Source organism: Squalius cephalus (genome assembly GCF_949319135.1).
Source record: "Squalius cephalus genome assembly, chromosome: 2".
NCBI lineage: Eukaryota > Metazoa > Chordata > Actinopteri > Cypriniformes > Leuciscidae > Squalius > Squalius cephalus.
Window position 1 is genome coordinate 27,953,780 of NC_137123.1, and position 18,017 is coordinate 27,971,796.

The window sequence follows — 18,017 nt, forward strand, 5'->3', positions numbered from 1 at the left end:
GAAATAAAAGTTTTTGTGTTTTTTTCTGAAGTGTATGTAAAAATCTGGTTTCAACTGTATGTATGTACTACTAATTCTACTAATTCATAGTAGAAGCTACTAATTCACTCATTCAGTATATTGGACTCCAGTATATTGACTATATGAAGGAATGAATGAAAATTGGAGCTTTGTGGTTTCAGGGATGACATGATGATACGGTTCATCTAAGTTCACAACTGTCTGTTTTTCATGTTTAATATATTTGTATATTTGCGTTCACAGTCTTATTACAATCTCCATGTACCTCCAGCTAGAACTAATCTAGGTAAAACAGCTTTTAAATACACTGCACCTTCAGAATGGAACTCTCTTCAAATGAAATTGAGGCTAAATCATTTGGTGTCTTTCAGCAATTTCAAAACACTTATGCAAGCACTAGAAAAAGATTTAGTGTTTTGCAAACGCTTGTACTTTTAATGATATCTTATTGTGTGATGTATTGTTGTTTGTTATATGTGTATTTGTATAACTGGGATGCATATCTTGGCCAGGACATTACTGTAAAATAGATTTTAATCTCAGTGAGGTTCTCTCCTGGTTAAATAAAGGCAAAAAAAAAAAAAAATATATATATATAATAAAAAACATTTATAATATATATATATATATATATATATATATATATATATATATATATATATATATATATATATTTAGTTAGCAACGCCCAACTTCCTACAATTTAGCAAATTCCCATGGACAAAATTAAATCCTGCCGTACATTTTTTTTTTCTCCTTCCAGGATCGCAATAGTGAAGAAAAGACTATCGCAACTTCCGTTTAATGCCATCTTCAATGTACAATTTTTCTCAGTGTACAATGTTAATCATTTTAATTTCATGTATCTTTATAATTAGTCTATAACAGTTCACTATACTTCAGTACAAATTTGTATTTGTTAATTACCTTAATTCTTATAATCAAAAAAGTGAGCTTTTGTATTGTGAAATAAAGATGTTGCAAACTCATGTATATGATGTGTAAACATTGACTTTATGCAAACACATACTTATATGTACACTCAGTATTCAGGTCAGGGTGTGGTGCTTAGTGGAAGAAGCTCTCAGGTGATTTTTACAGTTTGTAGAGACTCCATTATTCAGGTAACAGTCTGGTTCCCTCTTGTCCAAGGTCAAAATCTCAATCATAATTACTCAAAACTTAATTTACTTTCCCTTCATTAACTATAGACTTACATAGAGAATTATAAGCTGTCATAGGCATTATCACCTGGTGTGTCTCTGGGATTTTTACTGAGACATTAGACTGCAGACAGACAGTTGTAATCGAAATTATTCAACCCCCATTGCAAATCAGGTTTATTGGCAAAATTTCAGCTTTCAGCTGTTCAGCAAACATAATTGAAATAGCTCAACACAATAAATGTTTCAAGTGGTTTCCCCAAATTCAACTGAAAATGCAACTTTTAATGACTTCTGCAGTCTCAATATTATTCAACCCCCTGAATAGAATCCCTCACAACAGCTCAAATCTGCAAAAGAGGTGTTGTCTCAAGTACAACTGATGAAAATAATCAAGAGCTTCATTAATTGCACCAGGTGTGTTTGAACACTAGAACACATGAAATATCTGAACTGGCAAGGTTTGTTGAGTGTCACGTTTGACTGCATGTTCAAAATGCAATAGGAAAAGTCAATAGAATGACTGCAAAAGACCTGCAGCAGGACTTGGTAGCAACAGGCAATGAGGTTTGCACAGTAAGGCGCGTACTAAATGCATGTGGTTTCCATGCTAGAACTCCAAGACGTACACCTGACCCAAAAGCACAAGAAAAGTGGCTAAGGCTTAGTTGCAGAAGAAGTCCTGGAAGATTCTACAGTGGCCATCACAGTCACCTGCCTTGAACCCCATATGAAGTCTCTTGTGGGATTTGAAGAAGGCGGATGCAGCATGCTAAGAATATTACTGAACTGGAGGCCATTGCTCATGAGGAATGGGCTGAGATTACTTAGAAACACTGCCAGAAGCTGGTGGCTGGTTATACACCTCGTTGTCAGGTGATTTGCAATGGGGGTTGAAAACTTTTGATTACAACTGCAGTCTGAGCCATTAGTAGTGGAATTATTACTATGGACATCAGATGATGCATAATCAGCAACATAACAGTAAGAGCCCCTTTATAGGTTTGGTTGATTACAAGTTCCAACACAACCTCATGGCAACTTGTAACTTACATTTTTCTGAATTGGTGGCTTATTTGTATGCATTCGTAAAAATACTTACACCATAGGCTACTTACAGGTTTAGGGGTGGACCTTCAGGCTTACTTTTTTCTTAATTGTAGATTTTCTTACAAATCACATCCTTCAAATTCATACGCCATTGCCACCTTGTAAAATGCCTACGCTTTCTCATCAGATCGGGTTGGAAGTTCAGTAATTCTGAAAAATCTATTTGGGGAAGAAAACAGCCCTTTTAGGAACTCATTAAAAGAAATACAATATAATGTTTAGACCCACTTAATATCATCAGTGTACAGTTATTAGAATTTGGTGTCAACTTAGAACCAATACTATCAATCCATAATGTACTATATGTGTGTGTTTGTACCTGTGGTGGAATAGTACCTACCCGTCACTGGAACGCAGCATAATGGGAATGCCATGTGGCAAATACCTGGTGTGTCTGGAGAGCTCGTTTAAAGCAAGTGTGCGGCTTAAGCGATTTGTCAGTGTGTTGAAATAGGTCATCAATAGAATTGGCTTCTTTCAGTCCATGTGACTATACACTATGTCACCACAGGCACATCAGTGATACCATTGTCCTCCATTCTAAGGCATTTAAAGAGAATTAACCATCTTTAGTCACATTAAGCCTTTAGCACATATTCAAACACAGAATCTGTGACATGATCAGTTATGTTTCAGTCAGCGAATCACTTGCATGATAACTAGTTTAATACTGGATTAACAGTTTTACTGTATGTGCGCTAAAGAGCAGTGGCATAACGTTAAATAATTACCGGTGTATCTATGAGCTCATCCAGGGGAAAATCAATATATGTCAGTTAGCATGAATGATCGACACATTTATTGCAGCATTAAAAATCCATTTAGTCCTCTCCTCTAGGTGATTGTGTTGGGAACAGGATCAACATTGTGACACGCATGCAGTTTTTATGGCTCCTCCCATCATACAATTCAATGAACTGTCATTTGTGTAAAGCCAGATGGCATCTGCACCTCTGAAATTGGAGATGTAGTGAAGGTATTTAATAGAGAGAGATTGAAGGATGAGGGGGCTTTAAATGGGTATTAAATCCTGTTTTCTGCATGCTATTTTAAGTATCAAGGGAATCCTCAGCTTTAGAAACAAGTGTACGGAATATTGAAAAACGAGGGGGGGGGGGGGGGGGGGGGGTTGGGCACCATCTTAAAGAAAAATTATTGAGAACTTAATTAGCCTACTGTGTTTAGAAATATGAAATGTGCATATACTTTTTAAATAAGAAGGCAAGATCACATCCATATATTTCATCTAAATGTTTTCAATTATTTTTCCCTCATTGCAGCCTATTCTTGGTCTTTCTGGAACTAATCAACACAAGAATACATTTGGGAAACTTTGACATATTAAAACCGATTAGTGTCTTACATGATCCTCCTCTCCTCTTTCGTTCTCTCTCTCGCTTTCACTCAAAACAAAATCAATCACAGCAGATTTTAAAGATTATTATGCATACTGGACTAATTGACTGAGTTATGGTCAAATTTGATTTGTGTTGCCAAATGAGAATGATTGCAGTCTATCTTGTCCAGTGTGTAGTGAGACTAATGAATTGGATTCTGTGGTTTGAGTCATACATTCATGCTCTCTATATTAGTAGAGGTGAATTAGGGGTCTAAAATAAAAGGAATACAAAAGTTAGTTGTAAATAAAACATATATAAATATAATATTCACCCCCAAATATAGTTATTTTATTATCAATTTTATATTACAAATTTGACATTTGCTCAATATAGGCACCCATTTTCACATAGTTGGTTGAAAGCAGTGATTTTATTTGCTACTGTATAAGTGAAACAGGTTATAAAATTGCATTATAAAAGTGAAAGAATATCTGTAGAAAGTGCAGAGAAGTCTTTCTTTGAGCTTTGGTTCGATTCATTTTGATCATTACCAGGCTGCAGCCCAGCAAGGTGGAAGCAGAAAGCACAGCTTCTCACTCACACGCCAAGATAGAGAAACAAACTTTTTGGTTTAATTCTAGTTCCTGTTACCTTTTTTCTCATTTTCCCACCACTAGTTTGTTCTGTGGTTGTTAATTGGGTCCCCACACCTGTTCTGTTTACATTGATTGCCCTGTTTGAATATAAGCCCTGAGTTTTTCCTATTTCTTTGTCCTGCATTGTCTGAGTTTAACATGGTTGTGTTTCTTGTTTTCTCTGAGTGTACCATGGTGAATTAAATTAGACTGTTTGTTTATTTTTGGATCTCTATTGTCGTGTGCCTCTGTACAACCACACAGTGTGACATCTACTTCAGAAGAAATAAACTATAGGAAGCAGGTCATCTCATAAATGTTTTATCTGTAATCATTCAAGCTGTAATTACAAAGCATTTAGAAATAAGTGTATTGTTGTATCAAGGATGTAAAAATTTTCTTCTCAGCCGGTACTCAGTCGATTTGGCACAGCTCTTAATCAGTAATCCTGTGTTGATTTATTTAAAAAAAAAAAAAAAGTGAACAGTGACTCTCTTATCAGCATGTTGTCTCACAAAAGACCAGGCAGTAGGCATTAATAGTCCCCTTCCTCCATATCTTGGACTGGATCACACAATGACTGTTCTCCACTCTTTATAATGAATGCGCAGGCCCAATTCTGTCACTTCCTCACTCGCTCGAGGTGTTCTGATTGGATGCTGGCGCTGCTAGCAAGACCCTATACAGGTTAACATTTCATTATTTTTGCTCTGCACTTAGTGTAGTTTAGTGAGCAGTCAGATAAAGATGTTGTGTGAAATCTATTTACATTACATTTCAACCAACTCTGTTGTGACGGTGTAGCAGATACAGATGCTGTGTTGTAGAAGTGGTGTGAAAATCACTGTTGATGTACACAGTGAACAGTATTTGTAATTTGAATATGCATACCATTAAAAACACTCCAGAAGCCACTTGTCCTTTTGATACTCGTCTTTCACACCATTTGCAGTTTATTTTGATTTAATTATTCAGCATATACTATAATTAACTAATATGTGTTATGTTCAAGTGTGTATATATATGTATATGTGACCTTGGATCACAAAACCAGTCATAAGTCGCACGGGTATATTTGTGGCAATAGCCAACAATACATTGTATGGGTCAAAATGATCGATTTTTCTTTTATGCCAAAAATCATTAGGGTATTATGTAAACATCATGTTCCATGAAGATATTTTGTAAATTTCCTATCGTAAATATATAAACATTTATGTTTGTGAGTGAATGCAGCACAATCACGAACATAAATGGACAACTTTAAAGGTGATTTTCTCAATGTTTCGATTTTCTTGCACCCTCAGATTCCAGATCTTCAAATAGTTGGAAAGCTTATTTATTCAGCTTGCAGATGATTTCAGAAATATATGAACAATAACATGGTATTGAATATAAATAGATAGCAATATTTGCATTTATACAATGTTTTGTTTTGGTTTGATTTGGTTCATTTTGCATCATTTGAGCTACAATGCATATCTTTGACTGTTTGCCACAATGCCACCTATCTCACCTATGACATTTATCTGTTTGGATAAAAAATTGAAAGGCACACACTTGTCCATATAAAAGGCATGAAATAAAAATTTCAAAGAGTAAAAAGTGGCTTCAAATGCCAAACATTGGAAGTTTTGAAAACCCCTAGACTGTTCCCACAGCTTTCCCACGGCTGTTCACTTTTGTATTGATTCAAAACAGCAAGGTCTTGGTCATTGAGGAGACCATGAACCCAATTACTGTCAAAGATGGAGAGGTCCTTTGCAGGGATGGGAGAGCTTTTAAACAACATCAAACTATAGCTACAGTGAACCTATTGCTGTGAATATGCTGTTCAGCAGCAGAAGACCAAAATCAGATGTGCAAAGCTAGTTGAAATATACCCGGAAAAGAACTTGCCGCTGCAATGTTTGCAAAATGAATCCTCAAAATTGCTAAATAAGGAGTCTGAATACTTATTCCAGTTTTGAAGTTTAAGGCATTTTATTTCTAATAAACGTGCCTATTATAAAAAAAAAAACACTTTCACACAGGGGACATATTTATTTGCAAAGAAATCAACTAAATTAGTTTACCAAAATATGGAAATTTTAAATGTGTCTGGATGCATTTGGAAGACACTTTGTATATGCACATGTAATGCATTGGAGCTCAGAGAATAGAATAACTGTAGGATGGTCTCTCTACATCAATCTCATTGCATGCTGTTACATTTAGACTGACGGCCGGTGACAGCAGTATATCATAAGAAGCGGTCTCCCTGAAGAAAGTCAATGTTACAGTCAGATGTAATCAATGTAGTAATTGCAGATGTGGTGATGCATTATCAGTGATTACTACACCTCAACAAGAACATAAATGAAATCAGTTGAATGGCTTTTTTTTTTCAAATAAGCCTAATCGTTATAGATTACTTAGGCCTAATTTTGATTTAACAGAGATTTAAACAATTGTTTTATTTGCAGGCCAGTGTTATAAGTTAACTGTAGATAATGAATCACTTTATTGTGGTTTGACAAAGAAGAAAAGCCCAATTAACTTAAGAAAACACACAGCACATCTATATGATTCTCAGCACTGACTACAGTTTGGAGAAATAATTTTATGATAACAAGGCATTTCAGCTAATCTACTTATAACTCAAGCCAGCTGGCAGCATGTAGTCCATGTTAATGACTTGTCTAGCATCCATTTTTGACTCTCCTGTAACATCATGTGTTTGAACTGTTTTAATTTTTAAAAGATAAATATTACAATCACATTGCATATATGTAGCCTATTTAAAAATACATTTTAAATAAATTGTGTTTTTTCAGATGCTTTGCATACAGCAGTAAATTGAAGTTCTTATAAGCTAACTGCAAATAGCATTCAAAACAGTTTAATTCACAAACAATTACCACATATGAAGCATTAGCGAGGCAAATTCTCACAGGAATATAATGTCACGCTTTGATATTGCAATGTATGACTCATACCTTGTGAGAATTTCAGCTAATCAGTAAGCAAATGGCTGGTTGTGCGGTAAAGTGGAATTACTGTACAACAGTGAGTAAGTGAACTATAAGGGACGTAATGTTATGTGTAAGTATAAGTGCTCGTAGAAAGACACATACAAATTTGTGAGTCCTATCAAATGTGTTGGAAGACACCTGTTGAAGTGCTCCAGAAATTGCTCTATTAACCTCATTTCAGAACATCTCTTCTCAAGGGGGATTTTTTTGCAGCATATTTGATAAAGTAAATTTGATATTTCTATTCACAAATCAACTTTGTCTAACATAGTTTTACTGTAAATTACGAAAATATTAATGTTTCCATATGGCAACACTGTACCACTATGGAAAAATAGGTATGTTGCCGTATGGCAACTCTGTACCACAGTGGAATTGCAGTAATTTATTTCCCCTTTAGGATTATTTTATAGATAGTAGCATCAACAATATGATAGCAGTTATTTATTAGTATAGTTGTATTTATGTATAAATAAAATGATTTCTTCTTTTCAGTAAATTAATACATATGCCTGATGAAGGTCGTGAGACCGAAACGTTGCTAATAAAATTTTGATACTCGTTTGCAAGTACTGATAGTGTGCAGGATTTCCTTGTTTTTTTTGTTTTTTGTTTTTTTTTCAAGAAATTAATACAGCAATATTTTTAGCAATAATATGTTAGCTCTTCCATGTGATAAGAGTGAGTTAGCCAAATGATAGGGAATGATAGATTAAATGATAGGGATCTACTTATTTTTGGTTTGCATGAGTTCCAAGTATATACATCTATAAATGTCAAAGAAAAAAGTGCATTTAAATAGAAAAGAAAAACATATATATATATATATATTTTTTTTTTTTACCATTTTCCATTCTGGTACAGCGTTGCCATATAGCAACGTTTCCCTACGTTCCCTAATATTTTTTTCAAAAATCTTTTTTGACTTGTAAGCTATTTGAAAAAAAGATTTAATGGTTAAAACATAATGCATACCATAGAGGGTTATGGGTCGGCCCAGTTGCTTTATTTCCACATTAGAGCTCTTTCTTGTTCCTGTAGGTTCTATTGATGCTGTAGGGAACTAGCGCTGCGTCGAAACGCTGTAGGAACGCCCCTGCGTGATTGCATCGTGAGGCACTTATGGAATCAGTCCAATGGCGTGACAAAACGTCATAGGCGGGTGACGTCATCGACCAGGAAACTAAAAAGCACACCTGAACCAAACAATGTCAGCTTCTGTGTCTTTAGCAAGTGCTCCGTGTGTGAATCTGTGTCTGTTTTTGTCTGTCTTTAGAAGTTGCTAGGCAGGAATTTTCACCTACAGTATATACGTTTCAAGCTCTGAAAAACTTCCTCCCAGAACTGAGGGTCCATTATGTGTTTGTTCGTACCGACAACACATCGGTGGTCTCTTACATAAACCATATGGTACAGAGGTGGCAGAGGCTGTGTCTGTATGCCTTTCCCCCAATTTCTCTGCTCCTAGGAGTTCTGGAGAGAGTTTGCCGGGATGTGGCCCGTCTGCTGTTAGTAGCCCCGTTCTGGCCTGCCCGAGTATGGTTCTCGGACCTAGTGTCTCTCTTTGACGGCTCTCCTTTGGAGATTCTGCTCAAGAGGGACCTTCCCTTCAGGCGAGCAGGTTGATCCTTCAGCCCCGCCCAGAATTGTGGAAACTGTGGGCTTGGCCTCTGAGGGGGCAAAGCTGATGAGTTCAGGTCTTTCAACCGAGGTTGTTGAGTCCATCCTCCACTCCAGAGCTCCCTCAACGAGGAAACTCTACACCTTGAAGTGGAGATTATTCACTTCCTGGTGCGGAGAACACCAGCTGGACCCAGTTAACTGGTGCAGTGCAGGAGTTCCTGCAGGAGCACTTCTCCGCAAGGTTATCCCCCTCCACACTAAAGGTGTACGTGGCGGCCTTAGCTGCTTACCACGTCCGTTTTCATGTTGTGTCTTTGATGAGACACCCTCTAGTAACCCGTTTCCTAAATCTGCTCTGCCCAGTTAGGGCCTTAGATGCTCATGTCCACAGAGCTGTCCTGTGGAGGAAATCTGAACAGTTGTTCGTTTGCCTTGGGTCACCCAGAAAGGGATGCCCAGCATCTAAGGAGAGGATGAGCAAGTGGGTGGTCGAGGCCATTTCACTTGCTTATGTGTCGGCTGGTCAGCCTTCACTTTTGACTGTACGGGCCCACTCTACTAGCAGTATGGCTGCTCCAAAGCATTATTGTCACGAGTTTTTCTCCAAGATATTTGTGATGCGGCAGGCTGGTCCTCACCACACACATTCATGAGATTCTACGACCTTGACCTCGGCTCTAATCACGACGCAATCACACAGGCCGTTCCCACATGGTTTCGACGCAGCGTCTCGTTCCCTCTTCGGGGGACTAAGGTTACATACGTAACCGAGACGTTCTTAGAGACACTGAACAGAACAGCTGGAGGTGACATCGAAAACCCACTGCTGTGCCATGATACGTCATGACTTGTCTACTGTATTGTGTAATTCAGTACATTTGGAATATTTTAATTACATTTTCATCATTGTGATTAACATAACATGTATTTGCTACTACAATCAAATTTTAATCTTTGCCAGTTAGGTTCATGTTATCTCTACAAATCCACATACACACACACAAATTGATTAACAAGGTATGGTCTGAAGAAAGTTGGTTTTAGGGGTAGTAGTGAGTGAGTGATAAAGCAGTGTTTTTGTTAATGCATTTTTTGATGAGATAAAAAAAAAACTGATCCATTTGTGTCAAGATCCCAATATCTGATTAATGCTGCTGCTATTAATGGTAGGCTACAATTTAAAAAAATAAATGTGAGATAAAGTTGTCTCATGCTGTAACTCAACATAATTGTAACAATGGGCATTATCAGTGATGATATTAAGTATAGTAAAAAAAACAAAAAAAAACACATTTCTGATTTAGTATCAATGAAGGCATGAGCTTTCTTTATGTCGTGGGGTACAAAGACAAAACACTTGCCTGTATTCGTTGGAAAGCTGCAATCTTTCCTATAGTTTGAACCCATCAAGTCAAAAATATACAAATTTCATTTCAGGATAGATTAAATGTATATATCAAGCCAAGTCAAATAAACACACACTTCTGTCCTCAGGAAGACATAGAGACCACGGTATGGTGTGTGCGTGCGCGCGTGTATGTTGGAGTGTTCATGACGAAGGGAGGGGGGCCCTGCTGGTTTCTAGGATACACCCATCCATCTGTTAGTGCGGGGAGTTGTTTTCAATGCGGTGCATTTTTCATCCGCGCTATAGAATAGAGCTCAGTTGTTCAAAACACCTGCATTACCAATGTTTAAAGTGTCTCAAATCTCTCATGATCAGAATCAACAATCCTAAAGATAATCACGCGTCTCTAATGTGAAGCCAGCGAAAGGAAAAATTGGAAATTATATCCCGATTTGAAAACCCGCAAGTTTTCTTTGGAAATGGACAGCGTTTGAGAGAAACAGCTGAAGATCGTGTTGAGTGATATCTGCGGTGGAGAAGAGGAGTCCCTTACAAAGCCACCGCACGCACGCACGCACGCACACGCACGCGCTCAATCTCGCCACCGCGCGCACAGTCGCTCATCCACTTGACCGCTATAGGCATTGTTACATTTCATCCACTTCTATAATCGCGCTTTGAACCACCATGGAAGAGAACATGGAAGAGGGACAGACACAGAAAGGTATTGTGTTATATTGCTTTCCCTTCCATCTCCCCATTTTATCATGCGCGCTTGTCTTTGTGTTAATGCATAGCATAACGTGTTAAAACTATTGATGGTTACTGCCACTGATTACTTTTATGACGTTTTATTACTTGTATTTTTAAAGGCTGCAGCACAATTTGCAGTGATTTTGATAACGATCAGTGGTTCTGTTAATTGGGGCTGGTGGGGGTTCAAATGCACTGCTCGGTCTATGGAAATGACCATTGTCAGTGCGCTCGTTTGTCTCATGCGTTTTGTGCTTGTCTTAATGGATAATGAGGATTTGTCACCGCTCTCTTTTCTTTCTCCCGCTCTTTCTTTCTTTCTTTCTATCATTGGGCTGCTCTGGTTATCACGACAATGCAGCCATTACAAAACAGTACTCGGGTCAGATTAGATTAGTGTGGCTGTTCACCGCCTTTGTCTCTTAAACTGTTTACTTTATACGATTGTCACTCATCTGATTTAAAGCTGCAGCTTTTGTGATGTGTTTGGGTTGGGAGGCATGTGAGAGAGGGTGCCTTGCTGCATGTATTACAATGAGTTATGAGAACATGCTAAATGCAGGAATGTTGATTTGGATTTATTAAAAATGCATTGAATTTATTTACAGGTGAGAGGAGGTTTCAGATTTTTCTGATGAAGATGCTTTGTTTAGTCTTAAATATGCCCCCCACAATGATTCTCCCACTCACACGCCCACTCTCTTGCTTTCATTTTTATATTATTGCTGTAGTTGGACGTGCTGGAAGAAAAATGGTTGGCAAATATAAGGTGGGGCTGTGGGGAGTTAAAAGAATAAGGCCGGCTGCTATGGCATGAGTGGATATGTGTCATCAAAATGGTGCTATATGAGCAACCGCAGCTCTTCTTTAAGTAACGGCACTGCCATAACTGACCCACTTCTGATTGAGAGAGAGAGAGAAAGAGGCTGGGGCAAGAGAGAAAAGAAATCAGGGCGTCACTGAGCATGCAGAATTATCTCTTTTTAACCCATACTGCATACCTCTGCCTTGTAACTCCTCTCAGAAAACAAACTATGACCAGCTGTTGATCAAAATGCCATGTGTCTGAACAATCTAGGTTGCGTAAGGCTTGATATGAGAGAGTTTGAATTCAATTCACATAGACTTTAAATAGAATGTGCGTTGGTTTCTGCTGATGCTGGTCTTGGCTATCAATGTGAACACCCACAATGAAATGCTTTACACATACATACAGCCCACAGAAGCTGCTCAACAGATGTGCAGTCCTTCAGCATTTCCTTTGAAAATCAATTATTTCCACTTCACTCATGTGAGGAACCACTTCGCAATAAGTGTTTAAAGACTACCCATGGGGACGGACAGTGAGGGATTCTCTCAGACCCGGTCCATCTCTCTCTCTCTCTCTCTCTCTCTCTCTCTCTCTCTCTCTCTCTCTCTCTCTCTCTCTCTCTCTCTCTCTCTCTCTCTCTCTCTGTGAATGAATTTCCAGTCCTCATTGCTGATGGTCTCTTCCTTCTTAATGTCTTGTTCTCACTGGGAATAAAGATATAATTTAATAATTAGTGTGTTGAAGTAGTTATGGGGTGGCAAGAGAGAAGGAACATGCAAATCAATTAAGAGGAGTAGACTTGAAGATTTCATCAGACAAAATATCAAAGCTGATGTGAACAGTTTGATTATAACACAGGCACATGAAAACTGGCTGGTTTTGGGGGTTAAGATATATAAATCATTCATCTTCAGCAGATGGCAGAGAGCTCTGGATTAATTCTCATCTTTAGTGTCCATAAGTGGATCAGCAGGAAGATAAGCTACCGTCACCACCAAGCCATGCACTTCCATTGGATAAAATTATGAGTTTTTGTGTCTGTACTGTAGCCTATGTGTGTGCATGGCTTGTTGAGACTGAAACCATGGCCATAATATGATTTTCATTGAAATGTAGAATTGTACCACTGTAGCATATCATTAGAACCATGGCATCATTGGTATTGGATACAAAACTTCTTGAAGTCATAAATCAAAAAAAGTAATTACACTCCTATGAGTGCATAGATTAAGCCTTTGCTTGACCTGCAGCCAGATTTTAGATGGAAACGGTGCTGATCTTGTTCTTGGGACATGCTACAGTGCATAGCAAAATTAAATACTCAGGGTTGCCTCGTTCTTTCTCCGCAGCCATCATTCAAACTCTCTCATTAACTGCATAGACTCTAATGTAGAAGGGAAATCGATTCTCTGCGCTTTGATTTGCGGATTCATATGCTTACTAACATTATTTAGGCATTGTTGTGAAGCAGCAGATTGGATAAATCATGTTTCATAAGGTCTTAGTGAATAGGTCACAGTGTCAGTCAGAACAGGATATCCAATAACTCTCTGTTATGATATAAATACGGCCTTTGAATGCAGTTTTGAGAGAATTTAAGTCTTAAATTTCATTTTATGTTCTCCTAAAGAAAATCATTTTGGTTTGTCCTAATTTTGATTATCATAGATGGCCCAAAGTTCATTGCTTTAAATAATCTAGGGTGTATTTAAACCAGAGTGTATGTTCATGTTCCAACAGATTCTGAGGAAATACTCAAAAAACATAATTCAGATACTGACAATTTAAAAATGTGTTTGCTTGTTTTTTTGTTTTTTTTAAAAGACATGATGTCATAGAACTGAAGATTTGTTTTCACTTTCAGAAAGATAATCAGTCAGTGACAGAAAAATAAGGACTTTGAAGTAGGATTCAGAGTGAGATTCTCTGTGTACTATTGATCTTTTGCTTCTTTTGTTGCTTTTTTCTTTGCCACTTCAAAAATATGATAGCTCTGTGTGCTCATTCGAAATATGTCGCTTCTTCCTGCCTCTTGATAAATGATGTCCTCTGGGCTGGAAACTCTTTGAATTATGTCCTGGGCTGTTTCAGTTTAAACATTTCATGTTTCATTATATTGTGCGCCTGTTGGATGCTTCAGTCAAACCTGTTTGCTTTTTAGCCTTTTAGATTATTATTGCAAACTACATTTATTTTTCAGGGCACTCAAAAAACTGTAACAAGAATGACTTAATAATGCCTTGTTGTGACATACTATTCTCTTCTTGAAACAACCCAGCAGTGTGCCTTAAAGCTATTAAACTGACACTACATCCATTTCAGTATGTGTGAAATACAATTAAATGATTTTGATGAACACTAGTGTAATCAAGCCAATAAGCTTTGTCAGAGTGTCTGGTTTCAACAAGCATGGCAGCAACTGCTTACAACATAATAGAGGCCAATTATCTGATCAAAGCTTTTGTTCGGCTTTATTGATTTTACAGGTTTAGTTAGAAAGGTGAAATTCATGAATTAATCTGCTAATTATGTACAGGGATCCTACAGTCATGGGGAATTCCAAATAGATTTCCAACCCTGGACAAGACATGGAAATTAATAAATTCTCAGTTCAATCGTTTTAAAATATGTTTTAAATTTTTTTTTTAAATTCCTTGCCTTTATTTTTCAGGTTTGTGGTCACTTATGAGATGCTTTACGTTTAAAGTCGCCCTGTGGTGAAAATCAAGTTTTTAATATTGTTTATATGTCTATGTGGTGTTTTTAATATGGTTTAAGAAAAACCATGTGCAAATGCATAAGTCAGCTACACCATTATTGAGTATTTTCTACTTAAAACTGCAGTGAACCAAAGACAGTCTCAAAAACACGGTTTGAAAATCGCTGGTGTTTCTGACGTCACAAACTACCTTGTAACCAATCACGTCAATGTGTGATCATCAACGAGTGGATCTCTGAGCTGGTGTGAGTGAGTGGAGGTGGGGCTAATTTGCATTTTCGTCAAACCGCGTATACTAAATGAGGCTGTGTGTTACAGTGCATTCAAGCTATTTTAATTTTTTTTTTTCAAGGAAAAAAGCTTAAATGTGTCTTTTTGGTGATCAAAGATGAGTTTTGAGGGATACAATTATTGACTACATGGGGACTTTAAATGTTTAGATGTCAGCAAGGACACTTTTATGGGATTTATAGGCTATAAACATGCTCTCTTTCCATCAGAGGCTAATGTTGTGACTGCTCTAGAGAAGTACTTGACCTGTGGGTTTTTAAGTCAGTGCCATCAAACAACACCAGCACACTTTTTTTTTTTTTTTTTTTTAACAAGGAAAACCTTGCTCATGAATAATGCAAGTGATGTAAAAGGGTTCTGGAATTGTTCAGAGAAGATTCAGAGAAAATGTGGTCTCAGCCTGCTGGGCAATTTTATGCCATCTGTCTCTACTCTATTTTTATACTGTCAAACCTCTTTTTTGCATGAAGTCATGCTAATGGTATTGTGATTTCAGGTACTTCATAAAGCTGTCAATCATTATATATATATATATATAATTACAGCTATATGTGTCTAAATACTTTCATTGTAGCTCAGTGTGTAAGAAAGAGAGCAATGTGAGGTCATAAAAAAGAAGGGGTTAGTAAAAAAGCATCTAGCAGATAATATTGTCTTAAAAAAAACATATTTCTTAAATGTTTCACTGATTCATTCACTGCTGCAGGGAGTTCCCTTTCGAGGGAACTCGAACTGCGTCGAATGACACTTTGGGGGAACGCCCCTCAGCGTAACGCCTCTGAAGTATGAATGAAACTAAGCCAATCGCTGAGATCCGCTTCAGGGGGCCGAGAACGAATCCCTATTGATACCCGTAGCCAGCCTCGAGAGGTTCCCTTAGTAGAATATTTCGATGCATGGAAAAATCTCACGAATATTTCTCCTTGGGCCCTGTGTACCATTCAAAAGGGGTACAGACTGCAGTTCGGTTTCCGCCCACCAAAGTTCAACGGGGTGGTCTGGACTGTAGTCGACCCAGAGCAGGGTCGGGTATTGGAACAAGAAGTAAACTCCCTGCTGGTAAAGGAGGCTATAGAACGTATTCTTCTGCCGGACAGGGAGTCCGGGTTTTACAGCCGCTACTTCATAGTTCCCAAGAAGGATGGGGGGTTGTGTCCAATAATAGATCTCAGGCACCTGAATCGGTCTCTGAGGAGGTTCAGGTTCAAGATGCTCACTATTCCCATTATCGTGAACCAAATTCAATCTGAGGATTGGTTTGTCACGATAGATCTGAAGGACGCATACTTCCACATTTCCATCCTTCCATCTCACAGGAAGTTCCTGAGGTTCGCTTTCGGGGGTGAAGCGTACCAATATCGGGTTCTTCCGTTCGGCCTAGCTCTCTCCCCTCGCACATTTACCAAATGTATGGATGCAGCTCTAGCACCGCTGAGGCTTCAGGGTATCAGGGTGCTCAACTATATAGACGACTGGCTGATTCTGGCCCAGTCACAAGAGCTGGCAGTTCGGCATCGAGATGTCGTCCTTGCCCACATCCAGAGTCTGGGGTTGAGACTCAACACGAAAAAAAGCGTGTTGGCACCAGCCCAAAGAACCACATTCCTGGGAGTGGTGTGGGTCTCGGTCACGATGCAGGCACAATTGTCTCCAGCACAGATCAAATCCATCCTGGTCACGGTGACCAGAATAAAGCTAGTCCAAGCCATCACTGTAAGACATTTTCAGAGAGTGTTGGGGCTCATGGCAGCGGCATCCAACATCATTCCATTCGGTCTCCTGCACAAGAGGCCCCTGCAGTGGTGGTTGAAAACCAAGGGGTTCTCCCCAAAGGGAAACCCATTCCGCATGATCAGGGTTACGCGCAGATAAGTGGCACCACCCCGAGGTGGTGGAGTCAATATGTCAGAGGTTCGGCTCAGTGGAAGTGGATCTATTCACATCTCGAGAGATGACCCACTGTCCACTGTGGTTCTCACTCACACATCCAGCCCCATGGTGCAGACTTGGCCGAGGCTGCGTCTGTACGCTTTTCCCCCTATCGCTCTGCTCCCGGGAGTTCTAGAGAGGGTCTGTCGTGACGGGATCAGCCTACTGTTGGTAGCCCCATTGTGGCCGGCCCGAGTATGGTTCTCAGACATAATATCGCTCCTGGACGGCCCTCCATGGGAGATTCCCATCAGGAGGGACATGCTGACAGAGGCAGAGGGCTCAATATTTCACCCTCGGCCCGAACTATGGAAACTGTGGGTCTGGCCCCTGAGGGGGCACAGTACCGAGAGGCTGGCCTGTCAGCAGGAGTAGTGGAGACCATACTTAGCTCTAGAGCTCCCTCCACGAGGAAATTGTACGGCCTAAAATGGAATGTTTTCACCGTATGGTGTACAGAGCGTGAGGTGGACCCAGTTAACTGCCCAGTGGCTTCAGTGCTGGAGTTCCTCCAAGATCGCTTCTCGGCTGGTCTTACCCCGTCCACACTCAATGTGTACGTGGCTGCCATTTCGGCTTTCCATGCTCCTCTGAGTGATGGGCCTCTGGGGAGACAGCAGTTGGTCGTACGTTTCCTCTGTGGGGCTTGGAGGATTAGACCTGCGGCTCGTACCAGGGTTCCCACTTGGGACCTGGCAGTGGTTCTCGAAGGGTTGGTTGAGGCCCCCTTCGAACCGCTTGGAGTCGGCTGAGGCCAAGAACCTTTCCCTATAGGTGGCTTTTTTGTTGGCCATTACTTCTTTGAGGAGGGTATAAGATCTCCAGGCGCTCTCTATATCCAATGGGTGCCTGGAGTTTGCTCCAGGCGACATTAAAGCCATCCTACATCCCAGGCCAGGCTATTTGCCCAAGGTGCCATCGAATGTGGCACGGCCTTCGGTTCTGCAGGCTTTTCATTCTCCACCTCACATGATGGCGGATGAGGAGAGACTTAATCTGCTCTGCCCTGTCAGAGCTCTTAAATTATATATTCAGAGGTCGTCTTCATGGCGGAAGTCAGAGCAGTTGCTAGTATGTTTTGGGTCACCCAAGAAGGGGCTTCCTGCTTCCAAACAGACCATTAGCAACTGGAAAGTCCACATCTATGGCCTACCAGGTGCGCAATTTGCCTTCACCTTTGGCCGAGAGGGCTCATTCGACCAGAGGCATGGCGTCCTCCAGAGCCCTCCTCTCAGGGGCCCTGATCCAAGAAGTCTGCGA

At 39.5% G+C, this 18,017-nt stretch overlaps 1 protein-coding gene across 4 annotated transcripts in view; it reads left to right on the plus strand.

Moving 5' to 3' along the window:
- Positions 1 to 18,017, plus strand: part of gpm6ab (glycoprotein M6Ab) — a 58,940-nt gene that overhangs the window by 11,232 nt on the left and 29,691 nt on the right. The window contains exon 1 of one of the 4 annotated variants that reach the window (XM_079897622.1): positions 10,512 to 10,978. The exons of 2 other annotated variants lie outside the window; for them this stretch is intronic. In XM_079897622.1, coding sequence (XP_079753748.1) covers positions 10,942 to 10,978 — 37 coding nt within the window. In that variant the 5' untranslated portion in view covers positions 10,512 to 10,941. Of the gene's footprint in view, positions 1 to 10,511; positions 10,979 to 18,017 lie in introns of those variants that run through there. One more of the 4 variants, XM_079897623.1, reaches the window with a different exon arrangement.